General features: G+C 45.3%; 1 protein-coding gene across 1 annotated transcript; it reads right to left on the bottom strand.

The window, feature by feature from the left end:
- Positions 1-737: 737 nt before the first annotated feature.
- Positions 738-25,600, bottom strand: mical3b (microtubule associated monooxygenase, calponin and LIM domain containing 3b; the record flags this gene model as incomplete). The annotated part of the gene is made up of 30 exons (XM_080022660.1): positions 738-1,226; positions 4,890-4,963; positions 5,082-5,181; positions 5,734-5,784; positions 5,872-5,965; positions 7,092-7,337; positions 8,430-8,524; positions 8,625-9,754; positions 11,178-11,222; positions 11,832-12,042; positions 12,203-12,281; positions 13,269-13,375; positions 15,371-15,542; positions 19,187-19,273; positions 19,506-19,604; positions 20,254-20,418; positions 20,521-20,583; positions 21,266-21,366; positions 21,474-21,670; positions 21,789-21,936; positions 22,084-22,177; positions 22,287-22,413; positions 22,507-22,622; positions 22,737-22,994; positions 23,082-23,182; positions 23,375-23,530; positions 23,771-23,872; positions 24,228-24,344; positions 24,455-24,662; positions 25,337-25,600. 30 exons carry the CDS (start codon positions 25,598-25,600, stop codon positions 1,042-1,044), a joined length of 4,992 nt encoding a protein of 1,663 aa, XP_079878786.1. The 3' UTR covers positions 738-1,041.
- Positions 25,601-25,783: the final 183 nt, after the last annotated feature.

The raw sequence follows: 25,783 nt of genomic DNA, 5'->3' as shown, positions 1-25,783 counted from the left end.
AAACAATCCTTGACAACCTGCAATATTCCCTCTGGTTTTGTTATATAAAAATAAATAGTAATACAGAATTGCTTTCATGACAGATTATGATGCCAGGGATATCCAATAAAAAAAAAATCTAGGATGGCTGGAAATACTCTTATAACAGTGGATGAGTTCAGTGAGTGTGTCGTTCGGTTTGTGTTGGTCTTAATGTTGCTTCAGCGCGCAAGTGGTTAACTAACTCAAAGTTGCACCACAATGCTGCGGTCTCCTGTTTGCATGAGAGGAAGGAGAAGTTACATGTATTTGTCTTAGTTCAAGCTGTGCCGTTCATTATTAGAATTTCATCTGGGTTTCATTCCGGCATTACAAAATGAAATTGAAGTACTTTTTTTTTCAATTTCTTTCACAATTTTCAAGGACTTAAATAGTGAGAAACAAATAGAATATACTGTTGGTCTCATTGTCTATAATTTAGTATAGTATATCTATATATTAGTATATCTTATTAATGTCATTGTTATCCACTATCATAAGTGTGTATTTCCAACCATGTTAGAATGAATTCACATCTCCCTGGCATCATCTGTCGTAAAAGCCATTCTGGAAATAAAAAAAAAAAAGGGGAATATCACAGCTGGATACGCTTTTGTTGTGTATCATGCTTTATGGGACAAATAACCAAATAAAACAACATGTCACAGTTTTATTATACAAGATAAAACATCAAAATCCACAGAAGGCGTTAAATTAATTATAATATCACATTAGCGGGGATTAGCGTGGAGACAGCTCGGCAAACAGGTGAGTTGGGGTAAAAACACAGAATTCAAGTTCAAGTTCACCGAGATTCCGGAGTTTGGCGCTACCAAGTCAGGGTTGCCAGTTTGGGAGGGAAAGAGTTAAATTCGGACTGAAGTTAAATTCTCAAAATTGCAAGTCATGGATGAAACATTTAATGTGTGTGTGTGTGTGTGTGTGTGTATAAGGCAACTGACTGTGTGGCACAGCAGAGAGGGTGGAGGTGAAGGGTTAATGTTGTGTCTGGGGGTCCCCCCTTCAGGTCCAGTGGAGCCCCAGGCCGCGGGACAGCATGACTGTCTCCAGGTCGTTGTCCTCCTGGCGCTCCTGCAGCCGCCGCTCCTCCAGCAGCGCCACCAGGGCGTCTCGCTGCTCCACCACCTCCAGCATCTCTTCCAGGATCAGACGCTCCTCTGCCAGCTCTGCCTCCACCTTCAGGTGGTCTGAGAGAGAGCGAGAGAGAGAATGGGCCTCATTCACAAAAGCTCTTCAATTCTCTTTCAGAATATTTCTTATGTATCTTTGAAAAAACACTGGAACATGCATTTTAACAACCAAAGTTGCTCTTGGGCCATTAATATTTTATCATTAATCACTATGAACAAGTTTTATATATGGGTAACATTAATCTATGGTTTAATGACATACAATTTTTTAAGGGGAGTAAAATGTATAGTAAAGCATTTATATATTTTTTTATTTTATAAAAAATATGTATTTTTTAAATTGAAATTAACTTTTTTATACAAAAAATTTGAAAGTGGTTTCAAATTAAGCATCCCTCATATAGATGGTTTCTATTTTACATGCTTCTTCATATCTAGTTTATTTAAATTAGAAGTGATTCGGACACAACAAAAAAAAGCTTAATGTCATTGACCCATAGCCTATTGGGTGAAATGATTCTTCATTTTGATCATATCAATTACCAAAGAACAATATACTGTATATATATAACAATTTAAACACACACACACGCACACAAGATAGAGATTGCACAAGATTGCAATTTCAATAAATTGCAATAAAATTTGCCTATTTAACACAAAAACACAATACACATTGTAAAAATGATCAATATATACATCATCAGCCTTAATATTAACGACAGACTACAACTGTACAACAAATTAAATATATCAAAAATAGTTATACTATACAAGATATAAAATAATACTAATATAATATAATAATATATAATAATACTAGTTCTCAAAATGGTAAATTAATGGGTGAATGTGGGGTACAGTAAATAATGCAGTTGAATCTGAATGTTAATGTAAAAGTTCCCTAAAAAAATATACAATATTCAATGATTAAAAAATTCAATAGGGCACACAAATGATGTGGGTTTGTCCAGGGATTTGTTCGAATGTCTGAAGGCAGTTTACAAAAAGGACTTCCGATGTCACCACGTTTGAGCACCGAGGCAGGACGAGGCCTTTGCTGAACGTGCTCCTCTGCCTGGCCAGAGTGTCAGGGAGCGGTTGAGAGGCATTGTCCAGGATGGTCAGCAGTTTATTCAACGTTCTCTTTTCCGCCCCCACTTCCACTGGGTCCATGTTGGCCTCCAGGACAGACCCCGCCTGCCTCAGCAGTTTGTCTATCCTGTTGTTGTCTGTGGCTTTGATGCTGCTGCCCCGGGAGGCAGGCAAACTGCGGGGGAGGAAGTCCATGTCCTGGGGACTCCTGGTTTGATGCCATCAGGGCCTGCCGCCTTGCTGGCATGAAACCTCAGCTGCCTCTTCACATGGTCAAAGGTGATGGCCAGAGAAGGTGTCTTGGGAGTGGGGGTTGAGGGGCCAAGGGGAAGGAAAGCAATACGGTTTTTACACCAAAATAAGCGGGTCTACCCGGGTTTAAAAAACCCGGGTAGACCTGCTAATTCCACGCGATTGACACCTTTCCCATTGCCAGGAGAAATGCAGTTTTGTCACGTTCAATGTCACGAACACGCCAGAAAAGGGGCGTTGTGAAGTGTGATTGTGAACAAAACAGTAGAGGAGACAGCAACTTAAACAAACAACTACATAAAACTGTAAAACTTGAAAAAAAGAAGAGAAAAAAAAAAAAGGTGTTTATAGACGTTCAAAAGAATCGGATCGTTCGTGAACGACCCAACATTCCAGTAGAAGCAGCGCGGAGTATCCATGCTGACGGTGCGCACCGGGGTCCTTTGTCGGAGGGGAGTAAAAACGCTCGGAAGTGGCTCTTAGCCCAGAGAGGAGAGTGGGGGTTCTCCACTCAGAGCTGTCGAGTAACCGCTGGTGATCGAATCTCACTTCCCCGCTCTACAGGCCCTTGCAGAGACTTTGAGGGGCAGGTGCTCCAAAAAAAAAAAAAGGAAATGCTCATGGACCCCCAGCTCAGGTTCTAGGCATTTTGCTGCTCTGGGCAAACTGAGGGGCACAGCGGAGTGCAGATCACGGGCGTCCCAATGGTGGGCATCGGGACGCCCCTGATTTGCGCTCCGCCGTGCTCACATCGCAGGTTGCGCCTGCGATGTGAGCACGATGTTACTCACGAATATGCATATCTTGCCCAGACAATCCGCTACCTCGATGCCCATTCACGCTTAAAAAATAAAAATAAAAAATGTGCCCAATAAAAGCTGCACCATGGGGTCCATGGGGCGTGCCTGCCGCTCTATGTGCAAATCTTGCGATTATAATATAGCAATATATAATATAATCTCATCGATGAAGATTTATTTTGTTTCCTTAGTTTCTTACTTGTATGGAAAATGAAAAACGTAAACCTAACTTAGAGAACTGGAGCAGAGTTGAGTTTGTTGTCTTTTTATTTTAGATCTACTTATTTTTCTACATGTGTGAAACAATGTGTAAACGGAGGTCTCCCTGTTGCGATGGGAATTAATTAAGTAAAAACTGAATGTTTTTGTGTAAATACTGTACTTGTGAATACAAAATCCTGCACTTCCGGAACGGGGAGACCGCATTTGCCACATTACATCATGTTCTATGCACGGGCGCACCCACGATTTTATGGTGATGTAGGAGGGAGAGGATGTGTTGCAGTGGATGAAAGAGGGTCCTTGGCCCCGGTTAGGTCTCCACCAATCTTCTGGCAAGCCGGCTTGGAGCACAACAGTTCCTCATGCCAGACCACACCTCTCTCACACTGTTCTGTTGGAACTTGGCCTCCATTTATGGGCGTCCTTGTTTACTCCGAGACGCACCTTCAGCTCTGTCTGCACACGTTTCAGCTCCTCCTGGTTTCCTTCCCTAAAGGCCCTCTTTTTGTTATTCAGAAGGGTCTTAAAATCGCTGGTGATCCAGGGCTTGTTATTATGGAAGCAACGTATTGTCCTGGTGAGCACAACATTATCCTGGCAGAAGTTCATGTAATGTATAAAAAAAGTCCTCTCTGAAGGAGTGGCAGAACGCATCCCAGACCGTGGTCTCAAAACAGTCTTTAAGGACCTCTTTGTCCTCTGGAGTCCATCTTCTCACTGTTCTGGTGGTCACTGGTTGTTGCTGTACCACAGGCTCATAGACGGGCTTGAGAAGAGGTGTGGTGCTGTATGCCTCCTAGAAGTCCAAAATCTTTTTGTTCCTGGTGTTACATTTAACAAACTGTTTGAGGGTGGGTAGTGTGGAGGAGAGAGAGGCATGATGGAGGTCGCCAGATATCGCCGTGGAAGCGTTGGGGCAGTCTGTTTGGATTGGGGCTTTGACAGAATGGATGACATCACAGGCAGATCTCACTTCAGCAGTCGGCGGTATGTAGACAACCAAACTAACGGCATGTGAGAACTCGCGAGGGAAATAGTATGGCCGCAGGCTAACAGTTCAATGCCCGGGCTACAGAACTGTTCCTTAACAGTGATGTGTTTTGGATTACCCCATCTGTTATTCGCAAGCATTGCAAGGCCCTCTCCTTTCCACTTACCTCAAGTCGTCAAGGGTGAAACACATAATACTACATTACCAATACTCCCTTTGACTCCTCGTCGGCGCCATTAGCTCGCTCATTTATTTCACGACAGATCTCACATTCCCCATAACATTTGTAGGAATATACTAAAATGATTTAATTCTCCTTTTTAATAATAAAAAAAAAAAAAAAAGGAACAGATAGCGTACCATCCACCGCCATCCGTTCTCTGAGCTCCTGCTGGAGGCGACTCTGTCTGTCTTCCAACTCCAGTTCTCGAGCACTGTAAATGAGATCATTAGGAAATTCGAATTAGAAGAAGGAAAGTCTCCATTTTGGATCAGAACAATAGTGTCCATGGGATTTGGAAGGAAGGGACAGAGGTGGTCGATTGGACTCACAAGATCATGAGCTCGGACTCGTAGCGCACCAGAGCGTTTTTCTGCTGCACCAGCCGGAGCCACTGCTGCATGAGAGCTGGGCTGTCCAGCTTCCCCATGCCTGTAGGGAGACAGGGAGGGAGGGGGTTCATTCTGGCATTACAAAATTTAATTCAAGGACTTTCGAGTACTTTTTCAAGCACTATTTTTTTTCCATTTTCAAGGACTTCCCGAAAAACAAATAATCAATGTTCAATGCTATATTTATTAATTAAAAATATCATATAATCTTAGTCTCATTGTCTATTATTTATATTAGTATATCTATTATATATATTTGTCATCTACTATTATCCATTTCCAACCGTACTGGATTCAATTGACATTCCCTTGGCATCATCTTTGTCATAAAAGCCATTCTGGAATTTTACGATTTGAATAACAAAACCAGGGGAAATATCACAGGTTTTCAGTGATCTTTTTTTTTTTTTCAAGGAATTTTCCAGCACCTCAGCACAAAAGGGGCTTCTTTCATGGTATTACAGGACTTCAATTTCTGAGGAAGAAATACAAGCACTTCCAAGCATCTCAAGGACCTGGTAAGAACCCTGAAGAGAGAAGAGGTAATGTCTTGTTGCTACGGGATATGAGGGGAATGGGGTGTGTCACCTACCGCCAAGGTGAAGGTCCAGATCCTCACTGACGTTAGAGTCTCCCCAGTAGTCTAGAAAAGGATGGATGGATGGATGGATATAAATTAACAGATTTATCATTTGATTTAATCATAAATCATAAATAAATGAATACATACCTGCCTCCCCTCTCAGAGCTTTCTCCACAGCCACTCCTCTCTCCTCCAGCTGCCTCTGCTTCTCCTCCACCTGCTCCAACTGTCTCTGAATGATCTGTCACAAAGAGCACTTTTATTTTGAAATGTGCTTTTTGGCGGTGCAGAAAACAGATTTTTTAATTTAAGATGTCGATAGTAAAGTCATATATTGTGTGACTGGAGGGAAAAACAATTGAAGAAGTGAAACAAGAAGCTCATGTTGTGAACCTTTGTTCGTATTTGATCTCATTTCAAAATGTTTTTTTCGGAGTAATGATCTTCCATGTTGCTAGCGTTGGAATCAAAAGTGACTTTGTGACACACTATCATTTCAAGGCTACGTTTAAAAATAAAATTATTTTCCTTATTCATTGCGTCTCAGTTTTCTGCGATGTGTTCGTGCACGCTCATATTGCGATGACAATTAAAAATACGATTTCTGGTGCTCCAGAGGGGAAATGTTCCACTCGACAGCTCAGTGGCGCCAAAATCTGCGTTGCGATTCGGTCCCTTAGATAGCGCTCGTATAGGAACCAGTGCCCGATCCCTAGTTACGACTGGCTCAACGTGCACTTACGTCACTGAGCGTTCTTCTTCTGTCGTTCAGTTCAAATATCCCTCAAGAACGGTGTTTTACCAATTACTGTCGTTCCTGGATCGTGCAGTGCGCACACAAACGAGAGAGAGTTCCTCCAAAGGTTCTTAGAGCTTCCTGCAATGCGAAAAACTTCTCAGAACTATTTTTTTTGTTGGTTTTCGGGGGTTTTGTAAAACGCAAGCACAAGTTACGGTTTTCAGAGTTTCCTTTAAACGCAGCATCAGCTCAAGTGGTCTGTCTAGGTTGTTGCACTTGCAAGTGGCTGGAGGCGTCAGTAATTTGTGATCCAATTGTCGATACTGATCACACTCCAATGACATCTGAAACGTCCCGGTTCTAACGAGACTGCAACCATGTCCGAATAACAATAAAACAACAACGTTTTGGATGCCGAGCTGCTGTACTTCAATGACCACTAGGGGGAGGCAGGAAAGGGATTAGGGTTGTTGAATTGTTTGTTGTCTTTATTGCGGGTTGTAACTGTATGAATGTGAAATAGGGAAAATATAATAAAGGAAATAAAGGAAAAATAAAGGAAAGCAAATAAAGGAAAAATATAAAAATAAAACATACATACATTATAATATAAGTGTCACACTCATACCTGGGCTTTGTGCAGCCTCTTGAGCTGCTCCTGCTTGGCCTGCTTGCGCGCCGCCCTCTGCACCCGCTGTGTGATCCTGGCGTCCAGGTCTTCCTCCTCTGCCTCCCGGCTGCTCTGGAACATGGCCTCCGTCATGCTCAGGCTGGAGGGCTCCTTGGTGGCCACGATCAACCCCACCACCTCCGTGGGGCACGAGGACGCCCCGTCCGGGTCTTTGGGCCGCACGACCTCCATGGCCGGCCGTCTCTGCCAGAAAACAGAGGCAACAATCGCAGACGGTTGACACATTGCACGGTTGTGAAAATGAAAACCAGAATGAACCCATGGGGTAGGGATTTATGATTCATGAATTATATAATTTGGATATACAGTACAATGCTATATAACATGAAATAGTCTAGGCCTGTGGGAACCAGGTTATCGTTTTGTGTTCACTCTACCTTAATGGCATACGCTCGCTTAAAAGCCAGAGCATGTGGCACATACGCAGGCTTGAACAAAAAAGAGAGTCAAAGTTATCAAACTATTCCAAATAGGCAGAAAGGGATTTCAAACAGTTGTAAGCACTGTACAGGGCCGACAATAACGGTTGCCCAGTTGCAACCACATTTGGGCCATTGTCAACCATCATCAAAATGCGCGCGCCATTCCTACGTATGGTGACACTATATTCTCACTCAAAAGTGAGAATATTGGATGTGGATTAATATTACATAGGATCATTATCACTCAATTATAAAGTTATTAGGATTCGGTAACCATCTTGTCAGTCTTGGCAACAAACAGCGGATGCATGGTTGCCAACGTCGCAACCATTTGTAAATGTTATTGTCGGGCCTGACTATTGGAGGAAACCCACCATCTAAGTTACGACTGCAGTCACTAAGAAGAAGCCCCGCTAAACGTCAGAACCCACATTTCATCAACGGCATATCACAACAATTTCCACACCCTGGAATGCAGGATACGGTAAAGTCGAATTTTACACAAAGAGACCAGCAAATGCTGCTAATACCCTAACTGGCCGTAACAGGGTACACACACAGCTACAGGTTGTACCTCCTGCGCCTCCTGGCTCTCCTCTTCTTCCTCCTTTATGGTTACCCTCTGAATATCTGAGGCTAGGTCAAAGAGTTCCAAGTGCAGCTACAAAAAGCAAGCAGGTTGATTAACCCTGCGATCGCTCTGAAAAGACCGCGCCATCAATGACAGACAGGAATACACCAGGCTTTTTTTTTTTTGGTTCATAGCGAGGTTATTGCTGACAAGGAATTGCCAAGGGTAGGGGTTGGTGATTTTTTGATAGAAACTTAATACGTTCAGTGGCGTTGGTCTTACATTGGTTTTGGGGTTCAGAGAGCACCTCTGCAAAACAATCGAAGAGGCCAGCTCAGAGTCCTCCGTCCAACTGGACACGGCGTTGAGCTGGGAATCTAGGGAGAGGTGATGGGGACAATGGGGGGGATGAGTAACTCCAACTGCAGCTCTAATCGCCTGTATGTGCCCTGAGTGATTTTGGACATTATGGAATACCTGTCGCTCTTTTCAACTTTCTACTTTCCTTCCTGTCCTTCTCGGAGGCCATCTTCCTCGGAAGGGAGTAGCCGCCCCTCTTCTTCCGGTCCTTCATATTCCCAGAAAACACAGACTTCAAGAGGGTCGTGGCTCCTCCCTGCTCCTGGCTGGGACGCTGGTGGCCCTTGAGCTGGTGAAACAGGGAGCCCCCTTGCAGAGGGGTGAGGAGCCTGTGGGGCAGGTTCTCTACCAGCCTCCGTGGGTCCAATGAGGCAGCCCTTCGGCTGCTTCCTGGCGGGGGCTCGGCGGCCCGGTTGTCGTCCCAGCCCTCCCCCAGGGCGGCCCTCTCTATCTCCCTCCTCCTCTCGATCTCCTGCTTCCTCTCCCTCTCCCTCTCCACCCTGACGCTCCTCTCGCGGAGCAGCATCGGCAACGCAGTGTCGTCGAGGGCCCCGCCCTCGTCCACATTGTCCCCATCCTCGCACAGCATCTCACCGAAGGATCCCCTGCCACACACCGCACCCCCTCGCAGGACCACCACGGCCGGGACGGGAGGCCGGGGGAGGCGTCGAGTCATAGCGTCCGGGCTGGCAGCGGGCGGGGTGGCGGCGGCAAACTCGGAGGTGGTGGAGCTGCTGTTCAAGCCCACACCGGAGCTGCTGCTGGCCTCCTGCGTCTCCTCCCTCCCCCTCTCAACCTGCCTCCGCTCCCTGGCCTTTCTCTTCCCTCCCTCCTCCCCCTCGTCCTCCACCCCTGTGCCGGGCCCTTCGGAGCAGCCCGAGGTGGTAGACGAGTGAGGGGAGGCGGAGGAGAAGAGCGAGGATGAGCGGTTGGAGGTCGGTGCCGCGGACGTGAGCATGAGGGGGGAGGGGGTGGCGGAGGGGGCCCTGGCAGGGGGCGTAGATGAGGCCATTGGGCTGCCAGGAGTAACAGGGATGCTGTGGATGCAGGACTCGCCACATCCCTCGGGGGAAGTGGAGTCTGGCTCCCACGGTCCATCGGGCGAGGGGGCATTAGTGTGTGTATAGGAATGTGGGGGGTCACTTCTCCCAGCAGAGGAGTCTTTCTTGGCAGCGTGAGGAGACAAATCCTCCTCTGGAGGAAAGGGGGAGTAGAGAGGACGATTAGTGAGGAAAGAGGGAGATGGACTGATAGGAAGAGAAAGCAAGAATGAAAGATAAAATTAAGAAACAAAGAACTGGGTGTGTAAACCCCCAATAACACAGAAGCCATTAAATTTCTTTAGTTTTTAAAGCCTGCTCCACACCTATACCCCTTTCCCACTGTGTCCAATACCCAGTAACACCCATGGGTCAAATGACCGGGCAATAGACACAGGTTTTTATCAGCTTTGGTGTAAACAGGACACCAGGGTCAACCCGCAAATTTTCCCTCCTTTACTGGCGCGATGCGACACTTGTTGAAGTTGCAGACATTGGCGTATAAATAGACAGGAATATCCCTGTAGTTTTTTCCCCGCAGGGGGGACCATGAAGAGATTCGAGTGTGAAATGAGGCCACTGAGCCAGTCCAGCTCCACCCCAAGCGGGGCTTAAAAAACCCAGGTAAAACCGATAATTTTGGTGTAAAAACTTTACGAGTCTGTAATTGCATGTGGCAGTTCATCAGACACCTAGTGATCGTTGGATGAACTGCGTCTGAGTTTCGTATCACGAAACGGGAGAGCTTGTTTTTTCCAGAACAACAGTGATTAGTTTGCTCAGCTGGACATTTACCATGTTCCATTAATGAGTTTAATGAAGAAATTTCCTTTACGTGGTGTTTGCAAAGTGTGAAAAAATATAAAAAATCCACACGACGCAATTGATATTGATAGTGAATATGGTGACATTGAACTTTCATGTTAATGATGTATAGATTTATAGACGTGACTTATTTACAGGCCCTCCATAGGAATGAATAGACTTCCGCTTGGATCTTGTTTTTTTGTCGTATTCGGTGTGAAGCAAACAAGGGATTATACGCTGTAAAAATAAATTGACTGGTTGTGAATAGTTTTAGTGTTGTGAGCCTTCCAGGACAGACATAGAAAAACAAAATGGGGAAAACAAACGTAAAAGCAGTACGGCGGACATTAATCGGGTTTAAATGAGCCATCTAGTGAGTTTAGTTTTCTCCCTGGTACGGACGCTACCTCTACCTTCCTCTAGTAGGAGCCACAGGCCCGAACTGCGCTCCATCTCCCAAGGGCTATAATCCCCTTCTACTAGACACACACACACACACACACACACACACACACACACACACACACACACACACACACACATACAGACACACACACAGACACACACACAGACACACACACACACACACACACACAAGCTGTAGGGGGAAAAAAAAAATCCACAGATATTTTCTAGTCTCAGAGGGCGAAAGGCGGATACACCCCAAGTCCTACCGTCGCTCGACTCCAAGTCGTTCCTGTCGTCCTCCTCTTCGCCTTCATCTACCTCTCCGTCCTCATCCTCCTCGTCTCCTTCCTCCTCCTCATCTCCGTCCTCTCCTCCCCTTATCCTCCGAGAATGGAGCTCCACCACCTGCTTCCACCAAGCCCTGGTCTCGTCTTTCCCCTCGTCCATCTCCGACTCCGAACTGCGGGAGACACACAAGTGTTTATTGTGCGAAGGGGGGAGAGAAAAAAAAAAGGAGATGGACCTCATGATAGAGAGAAAGAGAGCGAGAGAGAGCGAGAGAGAGAGCGTGTTGTTTTAGGTTCTCCACAATATGCATACAGATCTCCACTTATCCGTATGCATATTGTTTTAACAGCAATGATTACATTTTTATTTTATGTTGCCTTCACTTATCTGTGTATATATATTTATTGTTTTAACACGAGATACAACAATTGTTTTTTATAGATATACAGTACATTATTTTATATGTATTTATTTATTATATTTATGTTGTTTTTATTTTATTGTGTGACTATATTGTGTGATTTTTCAGGTTTTATTGCGTACATTTTAGTTTCAAGTTTAGTTTCAAGTGCAACAGTTTATTTACCATTATCCTGCCATATATTATTATGTAACTGCGAGGTTTGTTGTATATTTCACGTTTTCCCCAGATATTGACCATTTTCATTTTTCTAGTTTTATTTTATTGTTTGTTACTATTACTGCCTGGTTTTTTGATGTGAGCTGCTGGGACATTTCTATCCATCCATCCATCCATCAAAAAAAAGGAATAACTTGGGACCTGGACCCGGCAGCGTTCCTTTCCCGTAGGCTGAGGTTGTAGCGGGTCAGCGTCTCCTCGGGCACCTCCTCGGGCTCCTCGCTCAGCGGAACTCCGGTGTCGCTGTCCCGCAGGCGATAGTTCTCCAGCTCGATGCGCTCGCCCGGCGCCGCCCCCCTGCACGCCCGCCAAGCCCGCCCGCCGCCAGGCTCCTGCTCTATCAGCGAAGCCACTGGGAACATACATACACACAGGCGCACGCACACAGGCACACACAGGCACACACACACACTAAAGCCGAGATTGATTCCCGCTTTAAGGACCCGGTGCCGACACGCACATGGTATCATCAGTGATGCTGCGATAATGAAGGGACGGGGGCCCGCGCTCACCTGAAGTCCGGCGATCCCCCATTGTCCAGGAGAGCGGGGTGTCCATGGAGGAGCCGGTGGGCACGGAGCCCAGAGACCCCTGAACACAAGCAACATCTCACATCTCAATACCTATACATCCCCGATACAATATATTATATGCGATGCAATTGTATGTATATATAAATACTTTTTGTGCTCTTGACACACGAAATGCAAAGGATGGAATTAGTCTAATATGTGTTTTTTTTTCCTTCTGATTATTAAAGAGTGCCATTGCCGGTTGTGAACTCCACTTCCAGATTAACTCACATAACCCCCCCTCGCCGGTATACACCCTGTCTGCTGACAGTACAGTTTAAAAATAAACAATAAATGGCTCTAAAAAAATAACAAATAAACAGTGGTGGAAAGTAACAAATGACAAGTACTTAGTAACTGTGCTTCAGTACAATTTCAAGTGTCTGTACTTACTTAGATTGACTCCACTACGTTTCAAAGCAAATATCCATACTTTTTACTCTACTACATCTCTAACACAGTCATGTTACTTAACTTTTTTTCAGTCTGGAATAATTTAGTTTTGAAAATATTGATTTATAACCATGAAAATTTGTTAAATCAGGATTTATACTTATATCTGTCAAAGCAAGACAACTCAGGATACACTGAGCACTCATCTACAAGAAAGAAAGGTTCAGTAGTACTTTATGCCATAATATAGACTTTTACCCTTTTACCCTTTTAGTATTTTTAATTGTAATACCTGGAGTACATTTAAGAGCTAGTACTTATCTACATCTATATATATATGTTTACTTTACTAGAGTTATTTTGTGATGTGCGTATTTGTACTTTAACTTAAGAAAAAAGCTCTTAGCACTTCTTTCATCACTGTAAATGTCTCAAAATGAATAAAAAATGTAAAATAAATAATAAATTAATAAATATATACATAAATACTAATAAATAGATTTTACAAAGAATTATATATAACTAGAGTAAAAACAAATTAACAAACAAATGCAAATAAATAACTACATTTAACATTATTTATTTTATGCCTTATCTTTCCGTGTGCCCTTACTATGGAGGTCCGATGGGAAGGGGTCCGGTCGGAGGAGATGCTGAGCGCCGGCCTCTTCCTCGGGCCGCTCAGCCGCAGATCGTAGTGCTGCAGACAGTAGAATCTCCCTGCGGACGACAACGACAACCTCCCCTCAAACACTTAAAATCAGCTCAAAAGTGGATCGGGAGAGATGCACCCATCTGCGACGGCGAGAGAAAGCACGAGCGCGACTTACAGTTCGACGGCTCCATGGGGTACGGTACAGGTGAACGAGCAAGTCAGGGGCAAATGGAGCTCCCAAATCCGCTCAGAGTTTGTAGTAGTGGGAGTAGTAGTAGTGCCACCCGAGGGGGCCGTGATTTATACACACACAGGCACACGCGCGCACACACACACACACGCACGCACAGGCAGACACGCACGCACGCGCACACACACGGTGCTGTCGCTCCCGCCTAAGATTTAAACTCTGGACTCTCTTACCACAGCTCCATTTCTGATTGGCTTCAGAGTTTGAATCAAAAGAACAAAAAAAAAACCAAACAAAAAAAAAAAAAAACCCCGATACAGTTCATCCAGGAGGGGGACAAAAAAGCCCTTTTTCATTTTGGTCCGCTCCCCTCCAGCTCTCCGCGCGGGAGCACACAACGCCCAACAGTCAGACCATGCGACACTCAAAACAGCCCTTTGTTTTCTGAAAGTGTGGATTTGTACACAACAGCAGAAATAAACAAGCGGGGAAATGAAGAACAGGCTCAGGGCGCTAATGGTGCACTCATTCAACACAGCCATTTGCATGTTAACTGAAGCCTCATTGAGGGAGCAGGCTAAACACATCATCTCGTGCACACATGCGGCTGCAGCGGGCTAGTAACCACTACGTGTGTGAAATCGTGCTGACGGCTAGGAATGATATTATCTTCTTTATTGTCCTCAGAAATGTAAACCCTGGAATACCTTGAAAATAGGCCCATTATGTGCAGGAGTGCTTCAAAAGTCCTGGGAAAAAAAATTAAATCCTTGAAAACCTGCGATATTCCGCCTGGTATACTAATATAAATATTAGACAATGAGACTAAGATTATATTATATTTTAATGAATAAATATGAGATTGAAAAAGGAATTGTTTTTGTTTCGCGTGAAGTCCTTGAAAAGGAAAAAATTGTGAAAGAAGTACTTGAAAGTCCTTGAATTTCATGTTGTAATGCCAGAATGAACCCTTTAAACAACCAGATCATACCTGTATGATAATAAAAGACACAACAATAAATAACTACATTCGTATTGAATAGTATGAAATGTGCACAAGTGGAGTAATAACCCGTTGACATCGTGGCATGTAACATAAAGTATGAGAAAATTCGATTTGAAGGCTTTTTAGGGGCCTTTTTTAATGATGTTTAACATAGATTCAACGTGAAATAGGACTCGATTGAATCCAAAACACGGCCGTGTTGTTGTTGCCGTTACTTTGTTTGCCTCCCGGCGGAACCGTAACCACGCTTTTGCAACGTGATCCTCAAAAGAGAGGGCCGACGTGATGAACGGCAATGAAATAAAGGACTTTGAAGCATTTATTCATGCACAAATTTTTTTTTCCATTCTCAAGGACTTCAAGGACAAAATAAATATAATCCATTTTCAATGTGATCTTTATTCAGATATAATATAATCTTAGTCTGATTGTCTTTTATATATACAGTACGTATATATATATATATATATACACACACACACACACATATATATGTATGTATGTATGTATGTACGTATATATATATATATATATATACGTACTGTATATATAAAATATGTCATTATCATCTACTATTATAAGATTCTATTTCCAACCGTTCAATTTATTTCCCTGTCATCATCGTTGTTGTAAACACGATTCTGTAAAATGTTTATTACATCACGATTTGAACAACAAACGCAGGGGGAATATCACAGGTTTTCAATGATGGCATTTTCTTTCTTTTCAAGCACTTCAGCACAAAAGGGGCTGTTTTCCAGGTATTCCAGTCCAGGATCGAAACTCAAGCACCTCAAGGACCTGGTAAGATTCCTTCCCTCCATATTCAAGCACACACACATACACACACGCATAACCTCTCACCGTTGGGCCCGTCGTAGCCGTAGGACACCGGGCGGAGGTTGACGCCGCAGTAGTCGCACCGGAAGCAGCTGCGATGGAAGAAGAGTCCCTCGGCGCTCAGCCTCTCCATCACGTACACATGGTTGCTGCAGAAGAAACACACGTCGCTTGCGCCCACGGGCACAGTGACCGCCTATGGACAGAACGAAAGAAGAGAAGGGCCAATATCGCTAAAGAGGGATAGTTGGTAAAATTTAAAAAAGTTAAAGAAAAAAAAAAAAGGGGGGGAAGGCCCAGATCAGGACCTTCTGCTTGCATTACATTGCATACTTGTGTGTGTGTACATCAACACAGAATGATCTGCAAACTCTTTGCTTATCTCAAAGCAAGTGGAATTCAAAGCAATGCAGACCTTACTAAGTTCTGCGGGAATTGCGTGGCTGTATACATTCCAAACGATGCAAATGCACAAAGGTCACGCTGAATGAACTGTATGGTGTAGTCAGTGAACTGCAATCTGCATGCCCCGAAGAATTTCTTATTACATACAACCACTCCTGTGGAGAGTTTGACCAGACACAAAACAAATCAGTGTTTGGCCAGAGGGAGCATTTGAGTGCAGACTGGAGCCTCTTCCGAGAAGCGGCAACAAATGGTCATCATACAGACATTGAGGAATATTCTGCTACCCTGATTGGATACATCAACAAGTGCACTGAGGATGTAACAGCCACCAAAACCATCAAAATACGAGCGAACCAAAACCCATGGTTCACAGCGGAAGTTTACAAGCTGCTGAAAGCCTGGAACGCTGCTTTTGAAGTAGGCGAGGAAGCAGCACTCAAGACAACAAGATCAAACCTGTCCCGTGGCATTATGCTGGAAAAGAGAGACTCCGGTCAAATAAATAAATAACCACTCCACCAACACAAGAGATACACGGTGCATGTAGGAGGGTATACAGGCCATCATGGAATATAAGACCCCTGCGCCTGCCTGCGACACCGATGCCTCACTCCCAGATGCAATCAACAACTTTAATGCATGGTTTGAGGCATTGAACACTGAGCCAGCAGAAGAAAACACCCCTCCACCAGACGACCAGGTGCTCTGTCTGTCTTCAACAAGCGTGAGGAAGACGCTTTCCAGAGTCAACCCACATAAGGCTGCAGGACATGACAATGTACGAGAGCTGTATCGTCTGACCTCAATGACTACGTAGCACTGACCCCCATCGTTAAGAAATGCTTCGAGCAGTTAGTCCTTAGATACATTCAGTCTAGTGTCCCCGCCTCACTGGACCCGATGCAGTTTGCGTACTGCTCAAATAGGTCCACAGAGTATGCAATCTCACATGCCCTCCATCGGCCCTGACTGATCTGGACCAGAAAAACACATACACAAGAATGCTCTTCATAGACTTCAGCTCAGCCTTTAATTGCGTCATACCTCAGCTGCTAATAGGAGAGCTCCACCTGCTGGGACTCAACACCTCCCTCTGTAACTGGATCCTGGTTTTCCTCATCGGCAGACCCCATTCGGTACTGCTCGGTAATAACAGCTCTAGCACACCGGCGCAACTTAGGGTTGTGTGCTCAGCCCCCTGCTGTTAACGCTACTGACCGGCAACTGCACCTACACATCCAGTACAAACCACTTCATTACGTTTGCGGATGAGACAGAGAGGAGGTGGAACAGCTGTCAGACTGGCGCACAAACAACAATCTGTCTCTGAACATTGACAAAACAAAGGAGATAATTGTTGACTTTAGAAGGAACATCAACGGCTGCACAGTGGAAAGGGTAAAGTGCACCAAGTTTCTTGGTGTACACATCACAGAGACCTCTCCTGCATCACCAACGCCAGCCCCCCGTGGCCAAGAGATCCCAGCAGCGACTGCCTTTCCTACGGCAGCTAAACCAGTTGTATCACCGTGTGGTAAGGAACCTGCCACGCCGCTGATTGCAAGGCTCTACAGAGGGTCGTGTGAACAGCTGAGCAAATCACTTTGCTTTGAATTACTCACTGTTCTGGGTCACTGCATACTGCGCTGTATTGCTGTTCGATTCGGTGTTACTGTTATGCTGTGCCGTACTGTTGTACACTGTACTGTACACCTCCACAGACACTTTATTCACACGCCACTTTACTGCACGTCTGTATATACAAATAGCCTATACCATATACATAACTCTATTCCCTTTACTTCTATTTTGTACCCCCACTCTGTATTACCTTTTTGAGTCTTTTTTTTTTTTAAATGTTATTTATTTTATATTATTCTATTCACTAACTGCATTACGTTTTAGGAATCAGTTAGTTTCAGTTAGTTAGCTCGGTAGGAATTAGGGTAGCTATTATGTTTGGTTTAGTAACTATTGTGCATAATCTCTGGGTGCGTTGCAAAGACATTTCACTGCATATATGTATGAACGTATGTATATGTATGTGACGAATAAACCTCTTGAAACTTGAATCTCTCTACTCCATCTCTCTACCACATTTTCCACGCACGCTCTGTTCAGAGGGCCTTCGGCATTGTGAAGGACCTCTCCCATCTCTCTCACGTGCTCTTTGTCATCTGGTAGGAGGTACAGAAGCATATCAGGGTGTGCAACAACTTCTTTTTCCAGACTCAGACAGTTGGTTCGTTGGTTGGTCACACCCCCCCCACTTCCCCCACTACACCCCACTAGTGCTCCCATTCAAACCAAGTAAGCGCCTGATTGTTTACTGCTTCTTCTTTTATTCTATTTATCTTACTGTTATGTGTCCACATTCTATAGTAATATGTCTACATTTTATTGTTATGTGGTTTGTAATGTCTTTTGTCTTGTTTGTCATACAAATATGTCCCGTCTTGTTTCAAGTGCTATTTGTTTATAGTTTTATTGGCCAAATGTCAAATTTTTAGGTCTTGGGAGAAATGCAATTTGTCCTACAGTACGCCTTGCTGTGTAGGGTTGGGATGACAATAAAGTAAAGTTGAACTTCATGAATTAAGCATTATGCATTTAGTTTGAAGAAATTGAATAAAGGGGGCAATCCAGGGCAGCGACTCTGAAGTGTCAATAGAAAGTATTCATCAACCGCGGCATTATCACATGCCACACGGCCTGTGGGGCAATACATAAATACACCCTGATCCAAATACACACCATCCAAGGGTCTGGCATTGCGAGCCTACTCCACTTGACGCATGTTGAGCATGAGTGTTTGTGAACAGGGCTTGACCTTTGGACCACTGTCTGACTCCTCCTCCGTGGTCAAATGCGATGACAGGACACGTGAATTAAGTCTGAGTCATCTCGAATTCTACTTACTGTGTATTGATTCTCCGTGAAACATCGTCACACCTAAGCAACTTCAAATTCTCCTAAGGTAACCAGTTACAAAACACAGAAAAAAACAACATAAAGTTTCTTAGTAAGGTGTTAAGACAGATTCTACAAGTCTTTGCAACTCTGCTGGAGGGATGGAACACCATCCTTCCAAAGGATATTCCCTTATTTGGTGTTTTGATGATGGTGGGTGGAGAGTGCTGTCTAGATGTTCAATTGGGTTGCAATCTGGGAACTGCGAAGGCCACAGCATATGATTAACATCATTTTCATACTGTACTCATCAAAACACCCTGTGACCCCCGTGGATGGGGGCTTTGTCATCCTGGAAGTGACCGTTTATGAAGGTTTTTCTTTAAATTTGTCAATCGTCTGTATATAATGCATCTTAAAAAGGGGCCCCGTCTTCTCTTAACAACATGAAACCCGAGGGAGTCTAGGGAACAGGTTTACGGGCTTCACCAATGACACAGATAACAGGCTGGCATCGCCTACCTGCTCCCCTCGAGTGGGCAGAGTTTGAGACTTTATCTTCTCTTTGAAACGAAAACTCATCTGCTCCTGCTGCTGGGTGCGCTTTTTCTGAAAGGGGGGGTAGGAGGTGGGAGGAATCGCCGGGAGAGAAGGGGCAGAGAGGACAGTGATGAGATGTAGGGGAAGAAACCAACAACAACAACAAATGATGGTTTTATGGCCACATAACTAAAGCGGGTTTTCAAGGGAAAGGAACGACGGGTGCTCCCCCACTGGACTAAGGTGGACTACTCGTGGAATATTTTGGACGACTAAGGATATTCATTTTGCATGTTTTTACCGGTCTCCATGGGGAGGCCTGGTCGGGAGCCGTCGTAGCCGCCACTGCCGTGGTCGCTGAACACTCCGAGGCAGCATACAGTTTGGGAGAGGAATCTCCCTGATGGTCACATAGGGAACAGTACCAGACACATCATTTTCTTCTTCTTACCCCAATCGCACAACACCCCTGAGGCTGTGACCATAACACAGCAGTGGTAACGGAGCTTATTTACTCACAAGACAACCATATCTGAGCTGGCTTATGACTCGAGTGTGGAAATACCCAAAGCACCACAGACTTTGGTGGTTAACCCATTTATACGATAGCCTGACTGAAAGATTTGACTCCGGTTGTCTGTGACGCTCATTTTGTACAGACATACGAGTAAAAAGTAAAAGGAAAAGCAAATTTAAGGAAAACATATAGATCATATCACATAAGTAGGACATAGACATTAATAAACGCTATTTATTTGAATTTGAATATTTACAGTAGGTGAATGAGGGGATTTGCAGGTATCTGGACAGGACCAGAGCATTAAGAGCACTTTTCAGAGCATCATCTTAAAATGATGTTCTGATATCATCATCTTAAATCATGTTAAAATAGCAAAATATAATTTTATGGTGAAAAAAATAATTAAATTGTATATATATATATATTCTCACACACACACACACACACACACACACACACACACACACACACACACACACACACACACACAATGTAATGTATACAATATGTAATGTCACACTTCTCTCACCAGTAAACGTGTGGCAGAGTAGGCAGGGCTTTGACAGGCAGATGAACCCTCGTCCAGCTTGGCCTGGAGCTGATTGGCCATGAGCCGCACTCTGGAGCGACCGGCACCACCCACGAACCCCTCCTCGAAGTTCTGCTGGCACTGGTTACCGCTGGAATCCTCCTGCTGGAATAACGAGTCCCCCCCCCACCGTTCATCACTACATAATGTAACATAACAGGATGCAACTTTTCCCAATCCCATCAGAGACAAGCTTTTTACGCTCACCTTTTGCTCATCTTGAGACGCCGGGCTGGTCCTCCTCCTTTTCCCTAACGCGTCTTTCTGCTCCTGTGTTTGTTTTGGGTAGGGATTAAGATGGGCAAATATTAGCCAAAATGTCGCAACTAATAGACACTGAAATTATATATATCCATGACATTACATCATATTTGATGTTGGAAATAACTGAGCCTTGAATCTCAATTGTCTAAAGTGATCTCCATTATTACGTGTGTTCTTTGACTTCTTTGACTTAGGAATATCATTCCTGTGATACGAGACTCTTAACTCCTGCAGCTGAATACAGGGTTCATTCTGCGGTTACAAAATTACTTTTGAGCAAAAAAAACAATAATTTTCAAGGACTTTGCAGAAAACAAATATCATTATTAATTAAAATATAATATAACCTGAGTTTCATTGTCTATTATTTATATGAGTATATCTATGAAATATATCTATATATAGTATATCATTAATCTTATTGTCATCTACTATTATAAATGTGTATTTTAACCATTCCAATTACGCTAGATTAAATTTACATTTCAATGGCATCATCCAAGTTGTAAAAGACATTCTGTAAATGTTTTATTACATTATGATTTGAATAATAAAACCAGGGGGAATATCACCGGTTTTTAATGATGGCTGTTTTTAAGGTATTCCAGCACTTACATTTCTGAGGAAGAAATCCAAGCACTTGACACACCTCAAAGACCCGGTAAGAAACCGGTAAATGTATTGGTACCTTAGGATTGCGTTTGCGGGACGGGCTGTGGCCAAGCCTGCTGAGGAGGGAGACGGGGGCGATGAGTGCAGCTCTCAAATCGGCGTTCTGAGCCAAAAAACCTGGATCGAGAGGAAAATAAATATGTGTGAAATCTACCGCTATTTAATGGTTCATCCGATAACTGGCCTTGCCGTTTGTTCGCTGTGTGTTTCCCGCAGCTCACCACCACTAGAGGGCAAGGTGTCCTTAAGGAGCTGGTAGAATTGGCTGAGGTACATGACCATGGAGAGGGAATCTGGCTCGCCCACAGAAGACATCTCCTCTACAGTCACCAGCGGGGAGATCCCAAACTCCTGCTCGGCCACGTCGAACCCCAGCCGCGTGTTCTCCTCCATGTCGGCCGCGTCCAGGGAGTCAAAGTCACTGCAGGGGGACGGGACCAGACAGAACCACGCCTTCCGAATGTTGCAGCGAATATGCAGGATGCATGAATATGCAGCGACGGTAAGAAGACAACCCTGAAGTGTCCAGTGTGGCTTACATCAGATCGGGACGGTAGTGGTGGACCAGCGCACACAGAGCCAGCCCACTCTTCCAGGAACATGTTAGGTCAGTCACAGCGACGCCGTGGTAACCCTGTGTCTGCTCCTGGCACCAGCTCAACAGCTTATTTGAGCGAGAGAATGACTCTGGAGGGGAGAACAGAATAGGGCACGGATCGCACCGGTCTGTCCTGTCCCATTTGTCAACCCCAGTGGCGCCAGTCACAACATGTGCTGAATTTAAAAGCTGCCCAATGGTTTTATCGCTATGGCTTAACCGCCGGGACTCCTCACCCTGTCTCAGTAGTCGGGGTGATGGGTCGTGGATGAGAAGTCCCGCATCCGCTTGTAACTCTGTTTTCTCCCCGGTGTCAACCAGATGTCTCACCTACAGAAACACGGCCCCATCAGACGATGGCAGTTCCATACATATACAGTACATACTATATATGCAGTAGGCGTTTACAGTAAGTCTCGCTGTGTGTGAGTGTTTGAACCTGAAGGGGAGTGAAAAGCAGAGGATTGATGTTGGGGTAGCGCGTGGCTGGGTCCACCGTATACAAACACAGGTTCTTGTTGATGTTCTCTGGGGTGGTCTGGGGAAGGAGACGATATAGACTCTCCCTGGAAGACAGAAAAAAAACAGCAGCCGTGAAGTAAGTACGACCCAAAGGACAGTGATGGACAGTGAGTGTATGTCGGTCCGTCTGCCCTCACCTCTCGGCCAACAATTCCAATGGGGCGCCTCCTTGGGCCCAGCTGCGAATCATCCAGGCCGAATCCAGAGCTGCCAAGAAGCCTCGTGCCACGCCAGTCCCCATAGGCCAAAATGGCTGCAATGACACAAAACACAAATCAACAAGCAAACCCAAAACCCAAACAACAAACGAACCCACACGGATACATGTCAAAAGACCCAGCCAGCCCGTCCAATTTTCCCGTCATACCTCCAGCAGGCTGTCCCCCACCAGCGTGACCAGTAGCTGGTGTCCCCGGCGCTGGCGGACCAGGGCAGCATTCTCTGAGGCGTACATGCAGGTAAAGTCAAACATGGCCACGTCCGGTTGTCCGTAGTGGTTCATGGCGAAGTCCAGACACGGCAGCTGGTGACCCGTGGAGAAGTCTGCCGCCTCTCGGGCATATGTCTGCAATGCATTCTGGTCCACGTTGCCCCGCGAGAGAAGCAGCTCCGTGTCTGCGTAGTCCTGACAGATACAGGAAGTGTTCGTATAGATGTATCAAACTATAGTTCATGGCTTTCACATTAAATTAAACTCAGTGTATCTTCGTACCTGCAGAATGACTCCCTTTTCCAGCAGGCTATGCTTCTTAGCTGTCATTACAAAGTAATGAGTGTCGTCCTTGTAGTAAACTATATTCTCTAGATCAATACCTGGAAAAGACACAGGTGGGGATAGGAGCGTTATCCACCGTCATTCCCATATTCATCCTCTTTCCATGGGTGTGACGAACCAGGCCTATGTAATTACAAACCAGTCTTTTTGGCACTTTATCTGCAGAATAAACATTGAAATAAAAGTTTCTTGGTTTATACCGGCGAGGGTCATGGATGGTAAGTTCTAACCGGTTTCTTGGCGTAGTTCCTGAAAAAACCTCTGGTTGAAGATGAAGGCCACTCCGCTGATCTCCTCCACCTTGGCCTCAGCCGTGGTGTTCCTGTTCTTGAAGTTGGCCGTGATGGCGATGGCCAGCTTCCCCCGGAACTCCTTGCGTCTAAACCCTTCAGAGAGGGGAAAAACAAAGGAGAGACAACATGGTAGTGTATGGTACATCGGAACCTGTCAAAGAAGAAGCACTGACTGTCTGTCTGGCGCTCCAAAGCATTTTACACGCATCAACGTCTTATTCGAAATGTTACACCGCGGAAAGATATGGGAGAGAGAGAGAGGGGGAGAGTTCTCTATTTGACAGTGGTTTAAGGCTTTTATTATTATTTATTTTTTAAGTATCAAAAACGTACCAGGTAACGTGTTCCGACGTCCGTCTGCTCCAATAATGACGTCAAACTCCAGCTGGCTGATGGGATGGGACTTGGGATGCACCTCCAGTCTCCACCCCACCTCTGAGACGGACATGAGTATGGTGCATACAAATGAGAAACAAACAGAGACTAAGGCGCTGTCCCCAGATACGCAGATGCCCCCCAATTAAGAAAAAATTAAATAAATCCCCGTCCACAAGAGAACACAAAACCAATTTAAAACTGCTCACATAAGCATGGGAGGCCAAAACGCAGAAAAAATAATATGTTTTCAAAAATATCAAGGATGACTAGATAAGTGTAATCATCCTCGCACAGTGATTTCAGGGTTGGCGGTGTCTGCCAACCTTTCGGCATGTCAAACAACCCTGCCCACACCACTCGGGGGTTGCCAGTTCATATCAATCAAGTTAGATTCCTAATGTACAAGACTCACTCTGACGTGCCTTGTCCTCGGGTGGCTCCACCAGGTCCTTGAATTCCACATTGACGTGCACCTCCACCCCTAACAGCAGTGCCACCTTCAACAGCACCAACTGGAGCTGGCGAATACCTACAGAGAGCAACGCCCACAAAAAAGAGCCATGCAGTGGAATGGTTTTGTCCTTTTTGAAGAGCTACATTTTCATCCTTTTTTCCAGGGGAAGCCACCTGATCACTTACTGATGTGATCTATGGACCCGGCACAGAACTTTCCGTAGAGCTTCTTGGCGCCGAGGCCCCGGAGGTCGTGGATGGTGAAGGGCCACAGGTGGAGCACGTTGTTCCGTGAGAAGGCGTCCCTCTTCTCCAGCAGCACCACCCGGGCCCCCATGAAGCCCAGCTCCACAGCGGTCCGCAGGCCACAGGGACCTGCCCCGATGATCACACACTGAGAAAAGAAGGAGAGCGAGGGGGTGGGAGCAGTTCGGAGGTCCCACTGACTTTTTGCGTGCCCGACTTTCTAGACCTCCGTGACCTCTTTTGAAGACTTCATGGGTGGAAGGACTGCCACTGAGCCTTTCCACCCTGCATGGGGCGGAAATAAAGCTCATAACTTTAATTGTCTCGTTTCATGTCATTATGTTCAATTGCAACAGATATTCTAACGGAGGTCTCACTTTGAAGGGATGAAACTAGTGGTTACATACAGGTAGAAGAAGAACAGTTGTAATTCATAATTGTCCCACTAGATTTTTGCCCTCAACATAGACACACACAGAACCTGTTTACCATTGGGATATGGTGGGCTACATAGTTTTAAAACTGGCCAACCCCCAGTTACCAGGCTCACAAATATTCCCTCGCTATCAGGCATTGGGAATCCCACTAGTATTCCTCTTCTGTCCAGCCCACTCCCTCTCTCCTCACCAAATAGTCTAGATTTGACAGTGACCATTTGAGGCATAAACTCAGTATTGCAAATGCCCATTTTTTCTTTCCTGTGCAGTCCGTGTCTGGGTCTCTTTGTTGGTCACAACTGCAGACTTTGAACTGTCGAAAATGGGCCCACATCATTATCACAACTCTTGAGTGAGCAAAGTTAAACGAAGGACCGGGTCTTACCGTGGTGTTGGCACAGGCACGGCCCCTCATATACTCCTGATGTGCCGCCCTCTTGTCCAGTTTGGCCCACAGACCATTGGCCTTCCAGTAGTTGAGGCGCTGTTTGATTGTGTGGTACAAAGGCCGCTCGGCAGGTGCTTGCGCCAGTCTGAGATGCTCGCAGAGTCGGCTGAAGGCACGCATCGTGGCCCTGCAGGTAGCAGCCTGGACAAAGTCTTCAAACAGCTCTTGGGCTCGGCTCTCTCGGTCTGCCTCATCACCCATGGCGGCCCCGGAGGCAGGGCAGCCCAGGCAGGGCCTCTCCTGCGGATGTCACTCACTGGCTCCAGCTCGGCATCCGGCGTGTGCAACAGGCCGGCTGGAAAACAACAAAGAGGTCAACGATGGCTACCGCAACTCGAAGATGACTTCAGCCACATAGCGTGTAAGTTCTACAGTATTTGGGAG

The sequence above is a fragment of the Zeus faber genome (genome assembly GCF_960531495.2).
Source record: "Zeus faber genome assembly, chromosome: 21".
Taxonomy (NCBI): domain Eukaryota; kingdom Metazoa; phylum Chordata; class Actinopteri; order Zeiformes; family Zeidae; genus Zeus; species Zeus faber.
This window is presented reverse-complemented; position numbering and strand designations above follow the sequence as displayed.